The 19,944-nt window shown below is 37.2% G+C and overlaps 1 protein-coding gene across 1 annotated transcript; it reads left to right on the top strand.

Moving 5' to 3' along the window:
* The first annotated feature begins 16,504 nt into the window (after positions 1–16,504).
* On the top strand, positions 16,505–19,929 carry LOC122582913 (serine/threonine-protein kinase Aurora-3-like). Its single transcript, XM_043755343.1, has 6 exons — positions 16,505–16,662; positions 16,750–16,992; positions 18,108–18,203; positions 18,389–18,603; positions 19,021–19,093; positions 19,194–19,929. The coding sequence occupies exons 1-6, from the start codon at positions 16,525–16,527 to the stop codon at positions 19,293–19,295; spliced, it is 867 nt and encodes a 288-aa protein (XP_043611278.1). The 5' UTR covers positions 16,505–16,524; the 3' UTR covers positions 19,296–19,929.
* The last annotated feature ends 15 nt before the right edge of the window (positions 19,930–19,944 follow it).

Consider the following 19,944-nt stretch of genomic DNA (forward strand, 5'->3'; position numbering starts at 1 on the left):
ATTTTTTTTACCAACTTTAGATACAGATAAAATTAGGATCCAGTAATATATATGTTCAATATGTTTGTGGGTTGCGTTCTTCTTGACGAGAGCTTTGCGACGAGCTAAGATGTGTAGATAGGGTGAACGAGATTTAAAGTCTGCAAAGGTATTTAACTCATTGAAAGGAGTACGAAATTCTCCCTTTCAGTTATGAGGGACACTATATAACTTTTGATTCGTACATAGGCCCATAGCTATTAGCTAAATATGAATCATCCGAATGATTCACAACAATTATTCTTTTTCATACATTGGTAATTTTGAAAGGACTATAGACAACCTACTATGGGTCGAATATTATTTTCTACCCTTCCTTTACACCTTTTTATATAACCTGCACATATGAACCTAAAATCTATCAAAATTGGAACATTTTAAAGTGTGTCGTTGTGCCATCAAGTGTAACATTCGTGTGTTTTTTTTTACTTAATTGACTTGTAACTAAATGATATTTGAAAATGAGCGAATTTTTTAATTTACATGAATTATCGAACACTTTGTTTCATAGTAACGTAATGTGAAGTCTAATTGTGTAAACGGTCTCGTGTTAGCGTTTAAATGGTTAACGTTTAGCTATTTGTCGAATTTAGCGGAGCGGGAGCCCAAAAATGGACTCCCTAGGCCGGCCTCACCCCAGCCCCCCATCTCCACACTTCATTTCTTTCCCTTATCTTTTCCTTACCCACCTCTTTCTCTCCCTCATTACTCCTTTCCCCTCTCTTTCAACCACCACCTCTAATCTTCATAAATTCAACATTTAATTTCACCAAATACTTGTATTTTTATATCAAATTTAACTAAATCTAGTAACAATAACAACAATAATCTTTACTCTTCAAAGAAATCAAGATTTAAAGGTGTTCATCCAAGTTTTTGCCCTAAACCCGAATTTGGAAGATTTCGACTCTCTTGGTAAGTTAAATTCGTCTTAAATCCTTTCTTTTATGTTTATAACGTCATTACCAGTCATATCTAAGAAACCCTTGGTCAAAATCGGGCTAAAACTTGAAATGGGTCCAATTAGGGTTTCATTAGGGTTAGTTTGGGTCAAGAACGATTTGGACATGTAATTGTGTTAAAGGATTGAATTTGTTTGATGAAACATGTTTGTTTATACTCAATGATGTTTGTTTAAGCCTAAAAATGAACCTTGAAGCACCACAAATCGATTTGGATGTCAAAAATTGAGTTTGGTTCGTGTTTGGCATGTTTTGGAACTGATCTGGGCATCGATGCGTCGCACCTCCTCCTTGGTGCGCCGCACCAAAGTCTAGTTGAGGTTTCTGGGCAAAAAATGCGCCGCACCCCTCACTTGGTGCGCCGCACCTGCATTTTGGTGCGTCACACCTATCCTCCAGAAACTCGCTTACCTTGTTTCGATCGTAACTTTTGATCCGTAAGTCCGTTTTAGGTGTATGACCTATCGTTAGAATCGTATGGGAGTCTAGTTTCTCTTAGTATCATCCTTTTTATGAGAAGCTATCACCATTTTTCCCGAGTCCCTCGTTTCTCCAATCGTGTATCCGACGTCCGACCTTGGGGTGTCTTGTAATGACCTAGGGTGACTTATAATGTAACGTAATCCATAATGTGATGATTTAATGTGATATAATAGGTTTGTGACCGTTGTGCTCCCCGCTTATCCGCTTAGTCACCTTCTACCAACGCTTAAAGCAAAGGTGAGTTTCGTAGCCCCTACGTTTACGTTATTTGGGGTGGAAAGTGTACTCGTTTGTTAAATGCTTGTTAGTTGATATGATTGATTATGATATTGAATGAGATGATGGTTACTTACTTGTTTTGCTTGTTCACGGGATTGCATGTGTTATGATTACGCATTGTTCATTATGTAAGTCGTGCCGGTTTATTACACATTATTTATTATGTAAGTCGTGCTAGGAATGTATTTTTACGCATTGTTTATCATGTAAGTCGTGCCGGTTACTACGCATTATTCATTATGTAAGTCGTGTCAGGAAATGTATTTTATGCATTGTTCATCATGTAAGTCGTGCCGGTTATCAATATTGTTAAACGTTGACTTGCGTTGATTTGTGTGGACATGATTAGGTATACTAATCCTCGTGTAACGTTAACGGTTGCTATCCCGACACATTTGATCTCTTTATCTAAACCTACTGTTGATGTACGTTGATGTGACAACAGCAACTTAGATTTGATATGTCGTTTAGATTGAGACATTATGTTAATTTATGTCGTATCTATATATGTAATTGATAGATTATGGACTTTATGTTTTGGTAATGATCGATTACATGTTTTGGTGTTATATATATGTGTTATGTATGATGTTTGTTGTGTGATATACAAGTACAAACATAATATGTGTTAGGATTCCTTAATAACACTTAGGAATATAACTAAGTCTTATATCTAACGAAGATAAGGTATATCTTCGTTAGAGGCAAACGAAGATAAACTTCGTTTGGTACAAACGAAGATTAACTTCGTTACATGGGCTGGGCAGCTAAGTACCTAAGAACAAAGCCCAGCAAGCCCAGTTCGACCTAAAACATATATATACGAATGAATACCCTAAAATACATGATCACATTCGACAGATACGTACTCCAGACATCTAAGTTCGTTCTATAGCTTATAGAAACGAATATAGCATCATACGGCTGATTATTTACTTGATAATTAGCGATATACCCGTTTACTAATCAAACTAGTTATCTCGTGAGGATTTCGCACTCACGACATAATCATAGATGATCTCGAGAGCGATCTGTAGCTATCGAGGGACTCACAAGTGGTATCAGAGCCAATCGATTTCTTATCGAAGGTTCAAGATCGTTTTGTTTGATTCTTTTCTCTGAAAATCAACCTCCCGATACCCTTACTGTCTCTAATTTCGTTTTCTCAAACGAATTTAGCAAACGAACTTAACCTCATCTTCGTTTCGAGTTCTTCCAACGTTTTTAGCTTTATTTTCGTTAAGTTCCTTCAAACGAATTTCAAGTTATCTTCGTTTACTCTCACCTTACGGATTTAGCATTATCTTCGTTTCTTTCCTTCAAACGAAGATAATTCTATCTTCGTTTCCTTTCTGCAAACGAAGTTAATCCTATCTTCGTTTCTCTCATTCAAACGAATTTAAAATCTATCTTCGTTCAGTGCAGAAATTTACAAAATGGCTTCCTCGTCAACCAACACTGCTGTTGCTCAATACCTGAATTCTCTTGTCTATCATGATCATCTCGTTGGACGTACTAATTCTCCACCGAAGTTAGTTTCATTGGCTGACTTCTGGGCTTGGAGAGGTCGATTTGAAGATTATATTCAACGAGAAGATTTGAACATGTGGATTATGATCACTGAAGGATATGAATGGCCAACTCTTACTGTAAACGGTGTTACAACTAATTACAAGGTAGGAGAGTTAAAAGGCGAAGAAAAATCCTTGTATGCTGTTGAAGTTAAGGCTCTTTCTACTCTTAGGATGTGCATCCCTCAAGAATTAGTGCACCTTTTTCCTAAGCAGGAGTACAAGACTTCAAAGCAATTGTTCGATGCTATTGAAGCTCACTGTGAAGGTGATCCATTATTGAAGCAAAATAGAGTTAAGATGCTTAAGAAACAATTTGATTGCTTTAATGCTACCAAGAACGAACTAGTTGAGGATCTTATCTTGAGATTTCAACATCTTCTTGCTGAGTTAGCCTATTTTGATCTTAAGTATACTCCTACTGAGATAGTGGATAAATTCTTGGATGGTTTGCCCAGAGAAATGAAGGATAAGGCAAAGGATCTCCAAGACAACTTCACACAAGATCCATCTCTTTATCATGCCACTATGAAAAATCCTACAGCTGATATTAATGCATTCTTTTCTGGGGTTGGTAAATCTGGCACGAAAGAGGGTTCTAATTGTGTTATGGATGGAGATGATTCTGCCGGTTTCATGGCTTCTGATGCTGGTTTCAAGGCTCGAAAGACAAATGAGAATGCTAAGCCAGGAAATATGACGTTTGGTAACATTTCATCTACTTCTGCTGGTTACAAGTCTATGCCCATGGATATGAAATCTGCTGAGGGAAGGATGAATGTATTTGCCGCAATGTGTGCTGCACATGAAGCTTTTGTTGTAGGGAGGATCACGGATCCAACACTCATTGATGAAGATTATGACCAAATAGATCCAGATGATGTTGAAGAAATGGATCTGAAATGGAATTTGGCGATGATCACCAGGAGAGTGCAACGGTTTATGCAACGAACAGGTCGACAACTTATTGGGGGTACTCAGGGCTTTGACAAGTCAAAGGTTAAGTGCTATAATTGCGATGGCTTTGGACATTTTGCCAAAGAATGTCAACGACCAAAGAGAGATGTCAACATTACCCCTACCCGTCAAGATAGAGGTGGTAATCGTCCTTTTAATCCGAATGCAAGTATAGCTCTCTTGTTGACTGAAGATACTACTGGAAATAGCAATGACAAGGCTATCGTAGCTGTTCAACCTGATGGTTCTTATGTCTGGAATCTTCCACAGGATGAGACTAATAATGCTTATTTGGCCGAAATAGTTGATGATATGGCTCAAATAGCAGATTCTGTTGAGGATTTCTCGGACACCTCAGTTTACCACAGTGATGAGCATCTGTATGAAAATGCTCAAAGCTCGAACTTGGAATCTTCTACTCAGGTATATGACACTGATTCTGAGTCTGATGAAGAGGTTGAGGTTGCTGATACGAAAGATTCTGGAGAGGTGAACGCTGCTGAGAACAAAGACGATTATGCTACTGAAAAGGTTGAAAAGACGATTGAAGAGCAGATGAAGGAGTATGAAATTCCAGCAGGCATGAGTGTGGATGACTTTGTCGCGTACATGGCAGACTGCAAAGAAGCAGATCAACAGGTATCTTACTCTCTTCGTACTATTGTTCATGTTTGCAAAATTGTTAATCGAATGTTTGATGAAATTGAACAAAAGAATGAACTAATTAAGCATTTAGAATCTGTTGTTAATGCTGCTCATGAAGAAAGAGATAAGTTGATTAAAAAAGATTTAACTGTCACTGATAGAGAAAAAATTTTAAAGGATAGGATTAAATCTTTAGAGTCTGATATTAATGCTATGAAAGACAAAGTTAAACATGCTGTGGCTGTAGAAAGAGTAGGTGGTGAAGCTTATGCATTATTAGCTAAAAAGTGTTCTACTATTGAGAAATAACTGGCTGATGCTAGAATAGAAATAGTGGACTTACAAGCTAAGGTTGATTCAGCTAGACATGATGAGCTTTTGATGCACAGGAAAAAGTTTGAGGACTCTCCATCTAAGAGTTCTGACACTGCTAAGGTTTCTTACAATAGCATGCCTCCTCCTTTCAACAATAATTATACTCCTGTAGAACCTAATATTCCTGAAGTCCTACTTCAACCTAGTGTTGATGTTGGTAAATCAAAAGACTCGTCTCCTAAGCCTACTTTGACTGAGGAGACAGCAGAGTCTAAAGGAGTTTCTTCTCAACCTACCAAGGAAGAGAAATTGAAAGGTGTCGTCCTAGATTCGTCCACTTCTTATGGTCAAAAAGACAGTATTACTCACTTTACACTTCGTAAGAGTAGTAGGGTCTACACTGAGTTAGAATTTCCGTTATCATCTATTGACCCTAAGAGGATTGATAAAGTCTGGGATGTTGATATTAAGGATATGAAGCGCTTAAGTCAGTTGCGTCAAACTCCTTTACCTAAGCAGTCTAGGGATAGTCAATCTGAAGATGAATTAGTTGTTAATGTCGAAGCAACTAAGGCTTTGAAGCATATCTTAATGCCTGCTCGAAAGAAGTCCCCAAGTAAGTCTAGGATATCACCGACCAAACGAGACCATAAGGATCCTAGTAAAACAAGTAAATCAGTGGACAATAGTGAATCTGTAAGTACCAATAATAAGGTAGATACAAAGAAAAAAACTAAGGTCCTCTCTTGCTTTGCTTGTCATGAAAAAGGTCATGTTTACAGTGTATGTCCTAATCGACCTCGGAGATTGGGTTCTCCTTCAAAGGTTTCCACCTCGGAAGGAAAAAGGGGTTGGGTAATGATAAACAGGTTCATGAAACTAAAGTTCAATCTTCTTCAAAACTGTTTACTATACCTCAACGACGTGAATCTCCACCAAAAGGTTCTTCCCCTATGGGACAAAGATTCACTACCCCCAGTGGGAGTTCGAGTCGGTCACAACACCTTCAAGTCGTAATTCATTTTATGACCGAATTCATTCAAGTGTTAGACCCTCTTTTGGCCTTCATTCCCCAAGACCTTCTCCAACGAGCGGTCAGACGTCTTCTCCAGTGAGAAGACAAGTTGAGAATCAAGTCACACCCACGGCTTCTAGCAATGGATATTGGACTGAACTGATTCTCAAGGATGAGAAGGGACGACCCAAACCTATGAAGGTTTGGGTCCCCAATGATAACTAATATTTCTCATTTTATGTGTAGGGAGTTCCTAGGAAACCTATTCATTTGTGGTACCTTGACAGTGGATGCTCCAGGCACATGACAGGGGACAAGAAGCTCTTGTCCAATTATACTGGTATAAATGGGTCATATGTTAGTTTTGCTGGTTCCAAGGGCGGCAACATCACCGGTCAAGGAGATGTCGTCAATGGACAACTAACTCTAGAAAGAGTTAACTATGTGGAACAACTTACTCACAATCTAATGAGTGTCTCACAGATCTGTGATAAGGGCAACAATGTTCATTTCACAGAAAAGGAGGCATACATCTTGAAGCCGGGTTTTGTTATTCCAGAAGAATGGATTATGCTCAAAGCTCCTAGGAAGAGAGACATCTATGGTTTACTTTTAGGTGTTGATAATCCAAAGGAGCCCCTTTGTTTGTTGAGCAAGGCAAATGAGTCTGAATCTCTCATATGGCATCGTAGAATGGGACATATCAACTTTCGGAAGATGAATGAACTTATCAGTCTTGGGTTAGTTGATGGTGTGCCTGTTAAGAAGTTTGGGATGGAAGATAAGTGTGTACCGTGTTTGAAAGGGAAGCAACATAAGAATCCGCATAAATCCAAAGTACTCAACTCTATTTCCAAACCATTCGAATTACTTCATATCTCTTTGGTCCTGTGAACAAAAGAAGCATTGGAGGGATGTCTTACTGTTTGGTGATCACTGATGATTACTCGAGGTACTCATGGGTATTTTTTCTGAAGACCAAGGATGAGACTGCCGAACGATTTATGGATTTTGTCAAGCAAGTTGAAAATGTCCATGGAGTCAAAGTTAAGAGAATCAGGAGTGACAATGGTACTGAGTTCAAGAATAATACTATTACTGTATTTTGCTTGACCAAAGGAATTCAACATCAGTACAGTGCACCATATGAGCCACAACAGAATGGAGTGGCTGAACGGAAGAACAGGACTTTAATTGAGACAGCCAGGACGATGCTTGCTGATTCAGGGCTTCCTATTACTTTCTGGGGAGAGGCAGTGAATACAGCTTGTCACATTCTGAATCGGGTTTTGACAGTTAAACGGTTTAAGAAGACTAGTTATGAACGTTGCACAACAAAAAGCCCAATTTACAGAATGTTGAGCCTTTCGGTGTTCCGTGCACTTTTCTTAAAACTCTTCCTCAAGGGAAATTTGAACCTAAATCTGAGGAGGGTTTCTTTTGGGTTATGTTCCAAGTACACCGATTAGGCGTGTGTACAATCAGAAGACTGGCAAAGTAGATCTTGGTACAAATGTCGTAATTGTCAGTCATAAACCTGCTGTACACCTTGGTCCTGCTAATAATTTTGATTATGATGGTGTCTTCACTTCTTTTCGTGGTCCTGTTTCTTTTGCAGGTGTTCCAACAGTGGAGGATGTCGTTACTCTTCATGATCCTCTGGATGGTGGACCGGTTTCTGGTTCTTCTTCTGTTTCCTCACCAATAGTTGCGCCTACCTCTGAATCTGGAGAATCTAGTGGGACAAAAGTAGCAGATTCACCTTAGAGCCTGCTCCTATAGTTCCTACTGATCCTTTGCATGTACCTCTACCTGATTCTCCTTTCTATGATACTGATGACACGGAAGGTGAAACTCAGGAGGAGCCTAACACTCCAGATTATAAAACTCCAGAGCAACATGTGCAGACGAATTTGGGAGATGATCTTTCTGTCGATAAGGTTCCTCAAACCAGAGTCAACAAGGATCATCCAGTCAAGCAAATCATTGGTGATGCTTCTGCCTCTGTTCGCACGAGGAATCAATCTAAGAAACCGTCGTGTATGTTTGCTGAAGTTAAGGATACTGGGGCAATTACTTGGTACTTGTATTACTGCTTTATCTCTCAGGTTGAGCCTAAGAATGTTGGAATGGCTCTTAAGGAACCGTCATGGGTTGAGGCGATGCAAGAAGAATTGGCTCAGTTTCGAAAGCTTGAGGTATGGAAGTTAGTTGACTTACCTCCGGGTGAATCTCCTTTAACAACGCGTTGGGTTTTTCGTTGTAAACGAGATGACAGAGGTGTAGTCACTCGAAATAAGGCTCGATTGGTGGTTAGAGGATTTGAGCAACAAGAAGGTTTTGATTACGATGAGACATTTGCACCTGTAGCTAGACTTGAAGCTATTCGATTATTTCTGGCATATGCTAGTTATAAAGGTATTAAGGTGTATCAGCTTGATGTAAAGAGTGCCTTCTTGTATGGCGATATTAAAGAAGAAGTGTATGTAGAACAACCTGCCGGTTTGAGGATCCAGACTTTCCTAATAAAGTATATCGTCTCGATAAGGCTTTATATGGTTTACATCAGGCTCCTCGATCGTGGTATGAAAAATTGTCAACACATTTGAAGGAAAGTGGTTTTACCAGAGGTTCTATAGACAGCACGTTGTTTATTAAATGGAAAGGGAAGGACTACTTGCTTGTACAGGTTTATGTCGATGACATCATTTTTGGTTCATCTGATGACAAAATGTGCAAGGAATTTGAACAGAGCATGAAGGCTAAGTTTGAGATGAGTGCTATGGGGGAATTAACCTTCTTTCTTGGACTACAGGTGGATCAACTGAAGGATGGCTTCTTTATACATCAGACCAAGTACGTCAAAGATCTGCTTACTCGGTTTCGCATGTCTGATGCTAAGGATGCTGTTACTCCCATTAAGACTAATCATGGGTTGTGTCCTGATAAGCCTAATGATCCATCCGTCGATGCCACTCAATATCGAGCTATCATTGGATCCTTGATGTATCTGACAGCCTCACGTCCAGATATTACCTTTGTTGTTTCTATGTGTGCTAGATATCAGGCTAATCCGAAAGAGTCTCACTTGAAAGCTGCAAAAAGAATCCTTCGTTATGTGAAAGCCAAGCCTCGTCTAGGTCTTTGGTATCCCATGTATGGTTCTTTTGACTTCGTAGCTTATACTGATTCGGATTATGGTGGTGACAACTCGGATAGGAAATCAACGTCAGGTGGATGTCAGCTTTTAGGGGGGAGAATTGTATCGTGGCAGTGCAAAAAGCAGACATCTGTTGCACAGTCATCCTGTGAAGCAGAGTACATTGCTGCTGGATATTGCTGTTCTCAGGTGCTTTGGATACAGCAACAACTGCGCGATTATGGTATGAATATCTCCAATACTCCCATTTGTATTGATAATAAATCTGCCATAGATATTACCAAGAATCCGAAAAACTTTAAAGTCACCAAGCACATAGATATAAAGTATCATTTCATACGTGACTGTTTTGAGAAAAAGCTTATTCATTTAGAAAAGGTTATTACTGATGATAATCTTGCTGATCTATACACTAAAGCTTTTGATGGACCTCGTCTTGAGTTGTTATTTCAACTCAATGGTATGAAGAATGCCGAGTAGTTTCTCTCAAAGAACTTAAAATTATTTTTGTGTGTCTTTGTAGTGTAAGTTGTACATAGATAGAGTCATAAAAAAAAATACAAAAAGAGTTGTCTTAGTATAAGTTTGTAAATATCTAGTGTCAGAAAAATACAAAAAAACATTGAAAAATAGAAAATCCAAAAATATGAATAAAGTAAGGTTACTGCGCTAAATGATGAGAAGTGACGATACTTTAGCTTTTAAGCCTGCTTAATCGTAATATAACTGATTAGTTCAGTGATTACAATTTGGGATATATCGGTAGACACAAAGTACCAAGGTTTTCTTCAATCTGAACTTAAATTATATACTGTTCTTGTGGAAAACATATTCAGATATATGGCTGAGATTGCTTGCTTTTCAGTAATGAATTGATCTAGTCCTTAAATTTTGTGAAAGATCTAGCATTACTATAAGATTTATTCAATGAATAGGCACGAACCTCTACCAATCATGAGCATAAAAGTAAATGTGATATTGTTATGCAAATCAATTAAATGCAAATTAAGGGGCTAATGTGGTCTTTGAGATTCGGACAAGTATGTCCTCGGGGTATCTTTGTATACCTAGCCTACCTAAAGCTTCCAACTTGGGATAGGTTGTCGGAAAGTTCGCTACATGGATCTCATAGAAAATCACGGGTTCCTTATAAATCATGAAATGCAGACGCAAATATGTGAAATCACAAAGTAATTCAATTCAATTATCCACAAAGTGTCTCATGATTGGTTAAGGATGTTCTTGAATATATTGAACACTTTTTATTTTAGTGCTTGTATCGATTACGGAAGTATATCTGAATGTGGGTTACATAAGTTCGCAAACTATTCAAATGGCATATTAGGCTACTCGGGTTACATGGTGACTGTCCTTGGCCAGGGTATGTCGAAAGTGTCATAACACAAAGGAAACTGGACGTACCGAGTGTTTAAGAGGACAAACATACCGATAATCGCTGTTGGGTCACGGTTCAGAACTTATAATAAGAGAATAATTTCTCACCCGCAGGCTTATGTAACATGCTAACCTGATCTAATCAGCAGTAATCATGCATACTGTGAATAATGTATAAAGTCAAGTTAATTAGAATCTAGATTAGTTTATTATTCTGCAATTTTTATTCTGTGTTATTTTTCTTTTTATTGAGTCAAAATAGTATTTTTATAAGTTCTTATTGCACGAGAGATCCTATTCAAATTCTGAGTATATGTTTTGCTGAATTCCTTCATATGAATTTTAATGAGGATGTGTAGTTTGTTTACAAAGAAGATTTTCTAATATGGACATTAATTTGTTTAAGTTTAGAAAATGATCTTTCAAGTGTTATGTGAAATGTCAAAGTTATTTTGTAACAAGTTAAGTATTTGATTAATAACTTGGTGACATTTTAGGGTTTGACAAGAAATGACCTCCCTTGATCTTTTGTTAGATTTTTAGTTATTTCATATTTGTTAACCTTGATTGAGTGTGATTGTAACTTGAATTTTCTGCATTATACTGTTTGTTCTCAATGCGTTGATGAGTTCTGTGGTAAGTGTGCAGTGTTCAGGTTAAGAAGATAACGTTGGAATGCTAATTTCTGTTACTACATTGTTATTTACACAGATGATATCATTGCGATAAGATCCTTGGTGTGTAGTGATAATATTTGTGGTGCAGATTTGAGCATATGAAGGCTGAATACATGAACTGGTTTTTTTGTTCTTGGAATAGTTATTTATTTATGATTCATGTATTTAATGAAAATAATCAACTTTGACATTAGTTTCTTTTGAATTTCATGTTGTGATTTATGACAACCTTTTGGATATTTTTTCTAAGTTCTTCAGTGAATTTGTGTTGGATTGTTCATTGTTAGTTTTGTAGACGGCATCTAGTATAAGACTTGAGTGTTTCAAGATGGTTTGCTGTCATGCATATCTATGATCCAAGGAAGTTCTCGGTGTCATAATCAAATTGGTAATGAGGTTCATATTTAAATTGATTATTTTCAGGTTTGTTTATGGATAGCGTTTAAACCATGGGTTTTCATTCAAGATTATAATGTTCGGTTATCTACTTACATTATGATTATGAATTTGGGTGCTAAGCACGTTTTTAGTACAAGGCATGAACAGGTTGCTTTCTAACGAGTTTTTGCTATGTACAGATTGTGATAAAGGGTTGTGTTTTGGAAGATTGCTTGGATGAAAATCTGAAAATTTTTCAGAAACTTGCTGAAATATGGAATATTTTCAGAGTTGTTCTTACGAAGATAACTGCTATCTTCGTTCGAAACAATTTTGTTCAAACGAAGTTTATCTTCGTTTGGTTAACTTCGTTTGTGAAGTTAATCCCGACCCATAGTTGGCCCATTGTTATTTCCATATATAAAGGGGTTTTTCTTCGTTGTTACTTCATCAAACGAAAATTACTTTTATTTTCAAGCAAAACCCTAAAACCCAAACTTTTTTCTTTTCTCTCACTTTAATTCGTTTTCTTGATTCGTTGTGCAAACTGAGATCTAAGTAAGTGTTTAATGTTCTTTTCATTCACGAATACGATTTAGGTTTCCATGTATCTTCGATTTGATTTGTTTTGATTATGTTTATAAAATTCTTGTAATCATTCACCTGGTTTACTCAAACGAATTTAGACTTGTGTGAACGAATTTAGCCTTTAGTTCAAAACGAATTTAGATGTGTGCACATGGACTTAGATTTTGAATTGAACGAATTTAACTTGGGTAGAAACGAAGTTACTTTTAGATGATGCCTTACGAACTTAGACCCAAGTTGATAAGGAACGAACTTAGCTAAGTTTAACACCCTTAGGTTTATTCAAACGAACTTAGACTTCGTTTATAAGTTACGAACTTAGAAGATAAGTTTTATAACTTACGAACTTGCATGTACAGTTTAGTCTTTACGAACTTAAACTTCGTTAGGTGTAAATTTAGATTTAATTCTTACGAACTTAAAATCTATTTTCGTTTGGACATTGCTTACGAATTTAGCTTTTATCTTCGTTCAGTATACTTAACGAACTTAGTGTTTATCTTCGTTCAGTCTTATTTTGAGAAATTAAGGATTAGGGTTTTTCAAATTAGGGTTTTTCAAATTCTGCAATTCATTTATCGTGACTATTTATATTTGTTTCGATATTTTGGTTGGTTTTGCAGAAATTGCTCTCGCTCCACGTCAATTTGTGAAAAAGCATAATCTTGCACTGAATCTAGATCCCGATCAGCACAATTGCGAGCATTTTCATGACATGTTCAACTATATTGCTCGCTCGCGATTATCTTTTGCTTTTTGTGATTCGCCAAGACTGGTTAGGCAGTATATTGATTCTTTCTGGTCCACTGCTCACGAAGTCATGGTTGAAGGACAGAGTTTTGTACGTGCTACTGTTGCAGGCACAACTTTTGATTTCAATGCTGAATCGCTCCGCACTATTTTACATAACCAGACGTCGAAGAAGAGGAAGACGTTGAGATGACATACGAGTTCGCCCTTCTTCTTCGTTGCTTTCAAAGGATGGGATTTGTTGGACAGGTCAAGCTTCCTTTCGACAAAAGTGGGTTTCAAGGACGATGGCGTTATCTAGCATATGCATTGCTCGTCTGTTTGAGCAATCGCAAGGCTGGATTTGATCAACTGTCTGCTCAGATTGCATCGCAGATGGTTGCTTTGGTATATAATCGACCTTATCCTTTCTCCCGATATTTTTATCAAGAGTTTATTGATCAGATTAACGCTAGGGGGAGAAAGCGATTTCTTTTGTATCCTCGCTTTGTGATGGATATAGTTAGACATTTTTTTCCGGACTTAGAATATGACCAAGGTCCTCGCTACGTTCTTCATGCTTGGCCTTCGCGTCTTTTTGCTGATCTTGAGGCCAATACGAGTAATGTGGCTGGTCTCCATGATCCACCACTTTTTGGTCACCTGATTAATCCAAACTATCAATCTCGTCTTGAGAATGATATGTTTGTGGATGATGTTGATGCCGATTCTGATTCTGGTTCTTCTGAGAGTTCTGTTGATGGTTCTGATGATGATTCAGGGGATGAGTCTGCTGGTTCGGATGATGGACATGATGGAGATGATGTTGATAGTTCCGACGGTTCTGCGGCTACAAATGCGACAGACACAGATGATTCTGATGCTGCTGAACGTCGAACTAAGATGATTCATGACGTCGCGGCTGCTTCTGCAAGTGATCATTCGCATCAGTCGTTTGATCAAGAGGGTGTTGCGTTCCATAGAGAACGTAGAAGCAAGACTTGTCATGCTATTCCTGCTCTTTCAAATTCAGCTAACTCTACTCCTGCTGCTGCTGCTGCTGAGATTGATCCTGATGTTGCAGCTCAGCATGATTCTGAATTACGTGAGATTTTTGAGGATATGGAAGATCCTGTAAACAGAGCAAGTTCGGTTAGTCCGGCGAAGAGGCACGGGAGTATTGATCTTCAATATACCAGAATTAAGCGTCGACGTGTTGTTGAAGCTTCTTCTGTAGCAATGCCTGATCCTCCAAGACCGACTGCTGCTGTTGCTCCTGTTCTTGGACGTCGTGTTGATCTTTTGGAGACCAGAGTTCGCACTTTGGAGTCTGATCTCACTGATACTCGCGCTGCCTTAACCTTTTTGATCAACTGGGTCAAGAATCAAGGGGGAGAAGTTCCTGAAGAGGTCTGCATATTGTCAGCGGTTCAACCAAGACGTCAGAATGACGATGATGATGCTGATAATGCTGGTGAAAGGAATGTTTCTCGCCCAGTTGAAGATAGAGGAAAGGGTGCAGCGATCGAGGGGGAGACAGGAGGTGATACTTCCCAGCAAGGTGCTTATGTTAATTTATGTCGTATCTATATATGTAATTGATAGATTATGGACTTTATGTTTTGGTAATGATCGATTACATGTTTTGGTGTTATATATATGTGTTATGTATGATGTTTGTTGTGTGATGTACAAGTACAAACATAATATGTGTTAGGATTCCTTAATAACACTTAGGAATATAACTAAGTCTTATATCTAACGAAGATAAGGTATATCTTCGTTAGAGGCAAACGAAGATAAACTTCGTTTGGTACAAACGAAGATTAACTTCGTTACATGGGCTGGGCAGCTAAGTACCTAAGAACAAAGCCCAGCAAGCCCAGTTCGACCTAAAACATATATATACGAATGAATACCCTAAAATACATGATCACATTCGACAGATACGTACTCCAGACATCTAAGTTCGTTCTATAGCTTATAGAAACGAATATAGCATCATACGGCTGATTATTTACTTGATAATTAGCGATATACCCGTTTACTAATCAAACTAGTTATCTCGTGAGGATTCCGCACTCACGACATAATCATAGACGATCTCGAGAGCGATCTGTAGCTATCGAGGGACTCACACCTACGAACTCACCAACTTTATGTTGACGCATTTTAGTACACTTTTCAGGTGATCAGGTAATTGGAAGACATGTCGGTTGATGATTGATGGTTTGCATGCTAGGATTGAACTTGGACTTACTGTGGATCTGTGATTCATTATCCCCGCTTATGGGTTATGCTTAGGATCATATGCCATTTTTTGTACTCTCTTTTGTAAACGTTTGATGGTTGTGCTCCTTATGCATTTTTCAATGGTCATGGACTTGTATTTGATTAAATTGTATGGATTACCAATCCTTTTAATGCATCTAGATTTGTCTCTACTTAATTTCCATGTCATGCTGTGCTTTTCTTGTGATATCCCATTATTCCGCCTTGTTGGGGTATTACATCAAGTATTCTCCAATTCGTTTTCGTTGCATAACACAAGGTTATGTTTGTTTTCCTAGGCATGATGTCCTGTGTTTGGTTCCATATAAGATGTGTTTAAAAAGACTTTAACAAAGTTCAAAAGCTTGTTTCTTTTTCACCAAGTAGCCAAATCAGTAATGATCTACTAAAAAAATAAGACCATAACCATATGTAGAATTAACCATAGTTAGATTAAAAAAAAACCACAACATAAGATTCATGATCTAAAAAGATAAACTAACACCAGATATGAAGAAAAACAAAACAAAAAGAAAAGTTACTAGCAACGACATTATATGGTAATTGGAGCAGGATTTCGAAGTGAGGGAGAAAAAAAAACGTAAATTAAATGAGAATGAGATATAAATTGAAAGTACTTTGAAATATATAGAAAAATGAATAGAATTCTATATGCACTAAGTTAAAAGTAAATTTTTCTTTAACCGTAAATTGGCTAACGAAAAACAAATTTATAATTCATTACACACAAAAAAATATATATATATTTGAAAATGTCATATTTTCTTAAAAAATACTCATATGTCATTTTATTAAAAATGTTTGTCCACTTGCAAACACACACAAAAAAAAGGTGAAATACCACCTATTCCTAATTTCCTATATCACATGTAATAAAAAAAAAAGTTAGAAAAGAGCATACTTTTGTGAAGGGACCGTTATGCAACTTTATTTAGAAACGAAAATCCCTCCCTCTATTATTCAAATCAATATAACTTCCTCCCATTTTCAATTTCAAATTCAAATCCTAATTTGAGTAATTTATATCAACGGTACATAAATGGTGTCATCATCATCGTCATCATCATCTTCACCAGGATCATCAGTTAAACGTAACTGGTCAATCGATGATTTCGAGATCGGAAAACCACTCGGCAAAGGCAAATTCGGCCGTGTCTATCTTGCTCGTGAATCTAAGGTACCATATCTATATCTATATTTTAATTTAGTTTAATTAAAGTTAGGATTTTAATTTTGATTTGAATTTTTGTTATTATATAAATAGAGCAAATATATAGTGGCATTGAAAGTGATATTTAAAGAACAAGTTGAAAAATACAAAATGCACCATCAGCTCAAAAGAGAGATGGCTATCCAGACTAGTCTTCGACACCCGAATGTTCTTCGGCTTTACGGATGGTTTCATGATAATGAAAAGATTTATTTGATTTTGGAGTATGCTCATGGCGGTGAGCTTTATAAAGAGCTTCGTAGATCCCGTCATTTCTCCGAGAAACAAGCTGCCACTGTAAGTATTTTTGTATATCTACATCTGTTTTTTTCTTTTTTAATTATTTTATTTTATTTGCCTATCACACACATACACGCACCGTTGTATGATTTATACGATCTTGATAATGTTCTGATGGTTAAGGGTATAAGTATTTTGAGCAAAAGAGTAGATATAGTCATATAGACATATATTGTAATAATATGCTGATCTTTAAACAAAAAGAAACAATGAAGATAAAAAAAAAAATCAACTTTGGATGCCGAATATTGGTTTTGTCAGTTAAATATATCTAGTCAAGCTACCATAACATCATCATCAACATCATAAGAACAATAGGACCTTCAATAACTTTATGTAAAGATCATTTGCCGCGACAGTTTAGATATGGTAGTGTTCAGGAAGACTGCGCGCATATGAGTGCCTCTTCATCTTTCTGAAACAACCAACTAAGGCCAAAGGGCAATATCAACTGAGGTAGTCCTTAGACCATTCCCCCGTGCCCAATCTGTGCACAAACTCAGTACCAAAAATATGCAACAGCACATAGTGACTAACGCACAATCGTAGTCACATAAAAATATGGTTCGTATAATACGAACCATATTGGCCCATTTGTACATCTCTGAAAATAGCTGATTTATTATGAGATACAAGCCCATACCCCTGCATGTTCAACCCCTTCAGATAATCAATCTTGAACAATTAGCTCTTTGTTAAGAGCTCTGCACAAACAGATGCCCAACTTATATAAATGTAACCCTGTGTATACATTGCATTCCTGCAGCCCCATATTTCTCTTGTATAGAAAATAGTTTCATGAAAACTAGACTTTAAGAGGGGCATTACTACACTAGCCTGTGCAGATTATTTGCAAGTTCCAAACACTGTCTGTTGTTTTTACTTGCAAATCATCTCTGCTCCTAAGCTCTACATTTGTAGTTGTTGATTTGCAGTTGCTTTATGCTTAATCATTTCAAAATTTGGGTTTATTAACTGTAAAAAACTAAGGTGACTGTGCTGAAATGATGAAAGTATTAACGGGAAATCCCCGGATCAGTTAAGGCTATGATTTTTAATTCTCTGCTCTATATCAATTTCATATATATCTGCTTGTTTATGATAATGTGCAGTATATTGCTAGCCTTGCCCAGGCATTAGCATACTGTCATGAGAAACATGTGATCCATCGGGATATTAAGCCGGAGAACTTGTTGCTTGATCACGAGGTATGATAAGATGACCGTCATATTGGCATTGCTTTCTTTATAGTTTTTAGCATTTTGGATTTTGAAGAAGACTTAAAGTTCTAGGCACCTTTCTGTATGGAAAATAAATTCAAATGATAACGGAAAAAACCTTTACTTTACATCACCATATGAGATTATGAGAGAGAATATATATTTGATTTTAGGGTCGATTGAAGATAGCAGACTTTGGGTGGTCTGTTCAGTCAAAAACCAAGAGACATACAATGTGTGGAACATTGGACTATCTAGCACCAGAGATGGTGGAGAAGAAAGCTCATGATTATGCGGTCGATAATTGGACTCTAGGCGTTCTTTGCTATGAATTTCTGTATGGTGTCCCTCCTTTTGAAGCAGACAGCCAAGCAGATACTTTCAGAAGGTAAGAAACCTATACGACTAGTGTTCTAATTTCTGTGTTATATGTAATAACTAGATGTGGCAAGATGGATTGGCTGGCTGGTTGGGTAACTGTTAAAACGAGTCTATTTTCAATTTTGGTCAGGTTTGGCTGAATCGACATGTGAAAGTTTCTCTTCTTCCATATGTAAAGGTTTTTTATAAATAGTTTCTTAAGAGGTTGTATGCAATAAAAAGTATCCTCCGGGAGAGTTTCAACCCATGTGACTTATTCTTGTAGTTGAATCTTTTGATTAAATCCTTCAGACGCATTACATAATGTAAACACTGCTTTTCAAAAAAAGATAATATACAAGCCAAATCGATTCCTTGATAGGCCATTGGATCAAAATTGCCACCTTTTGTAATATCCAGTCTAATGATGATAAACTTGTTATAGGATCATGAAGGTTGATCTTACTTTCCCCTTTACCCCACGTGTTTCCACTGAAGCTCAAAATCTCATTATCCAAGTAAGTTATATTCATCCAAGACTTGTCTTACTGTATGACTAGGTAGTTAACGTGTGAGTATTTATTCCATTCTTTATAATTACGGAATTAATAAATGCAGCTTTTAGTGAAGGACTCTGCAAAAAGGCTATCTCTTGAAAAGATCTTGGAGCATCCTTGGATCATCAAAAATGCTGATCCGAGTGGTACATGCGATGAATAGAATGTTGTGTTAGTGGATATGAAGAATGCACACAAGCTAACTCTACCTCAATTGTACTAAAATTTGGTAGGTATATAAAGTGTCTGAGGGGTGGTTATATTGCCTTGTGTAATCTTTCCCCCTCTTCTTAATTGCGAAGAAATTACTTATTTTGTTAATGGAAAAAGCAGGTTTTTACTCGATAGTTTGCGGGTCAACGATTATTGTGTCCCAAATACAATGTACAAGATGAAGAACAAAATTAATGAATCAGAATGGATTTAGGGAGGATTAAAGTGAACGTTGTCACCACGTTTACTCCATAAGCCATTTGCTTTTGCACCAAAAAATGGCAATAACATATAAGATGATGCGGCCAATTGTGCCCCACCGGCATTCCATAGAAGTTTTGGCATACCAGTATCCTTCTGTGCCTGAGTGTCAATGGCACACCCAACAATAATGTTCATTCCGAACACTCCGGCTACCACCAATTCACTCACCACCAGAGGTTGCAGTTGTTAACATAAAGTTCAAATGAGATTAATTAGGGTCATGTCTAAAACTTTTACTAGGCTTACGTTTGGGTTGAACGAAAACTTTTATTTAGGCATTTAGCCTATTTAGAATCATTTACGTCTACCAAAGATATTTGTTTGGGTTATCTTGA

The sequence above is a fragment of the Erigeron canadensis genome, chromosome 9 (genome assembly GCF_010389155.1).
Source record: "Erigeron canadensis isolate Cc75 chromosome 9, C_canadensis_v1, whole genome shotgun sequence".
Taxonomy (NCBI): domain Eukaryota; kingdom Viridiplantae; phylum Streptophyta; class Magnoliopsida; order Asterales; family Asteraceae; genus Erigeron; species Erigeron canadensis.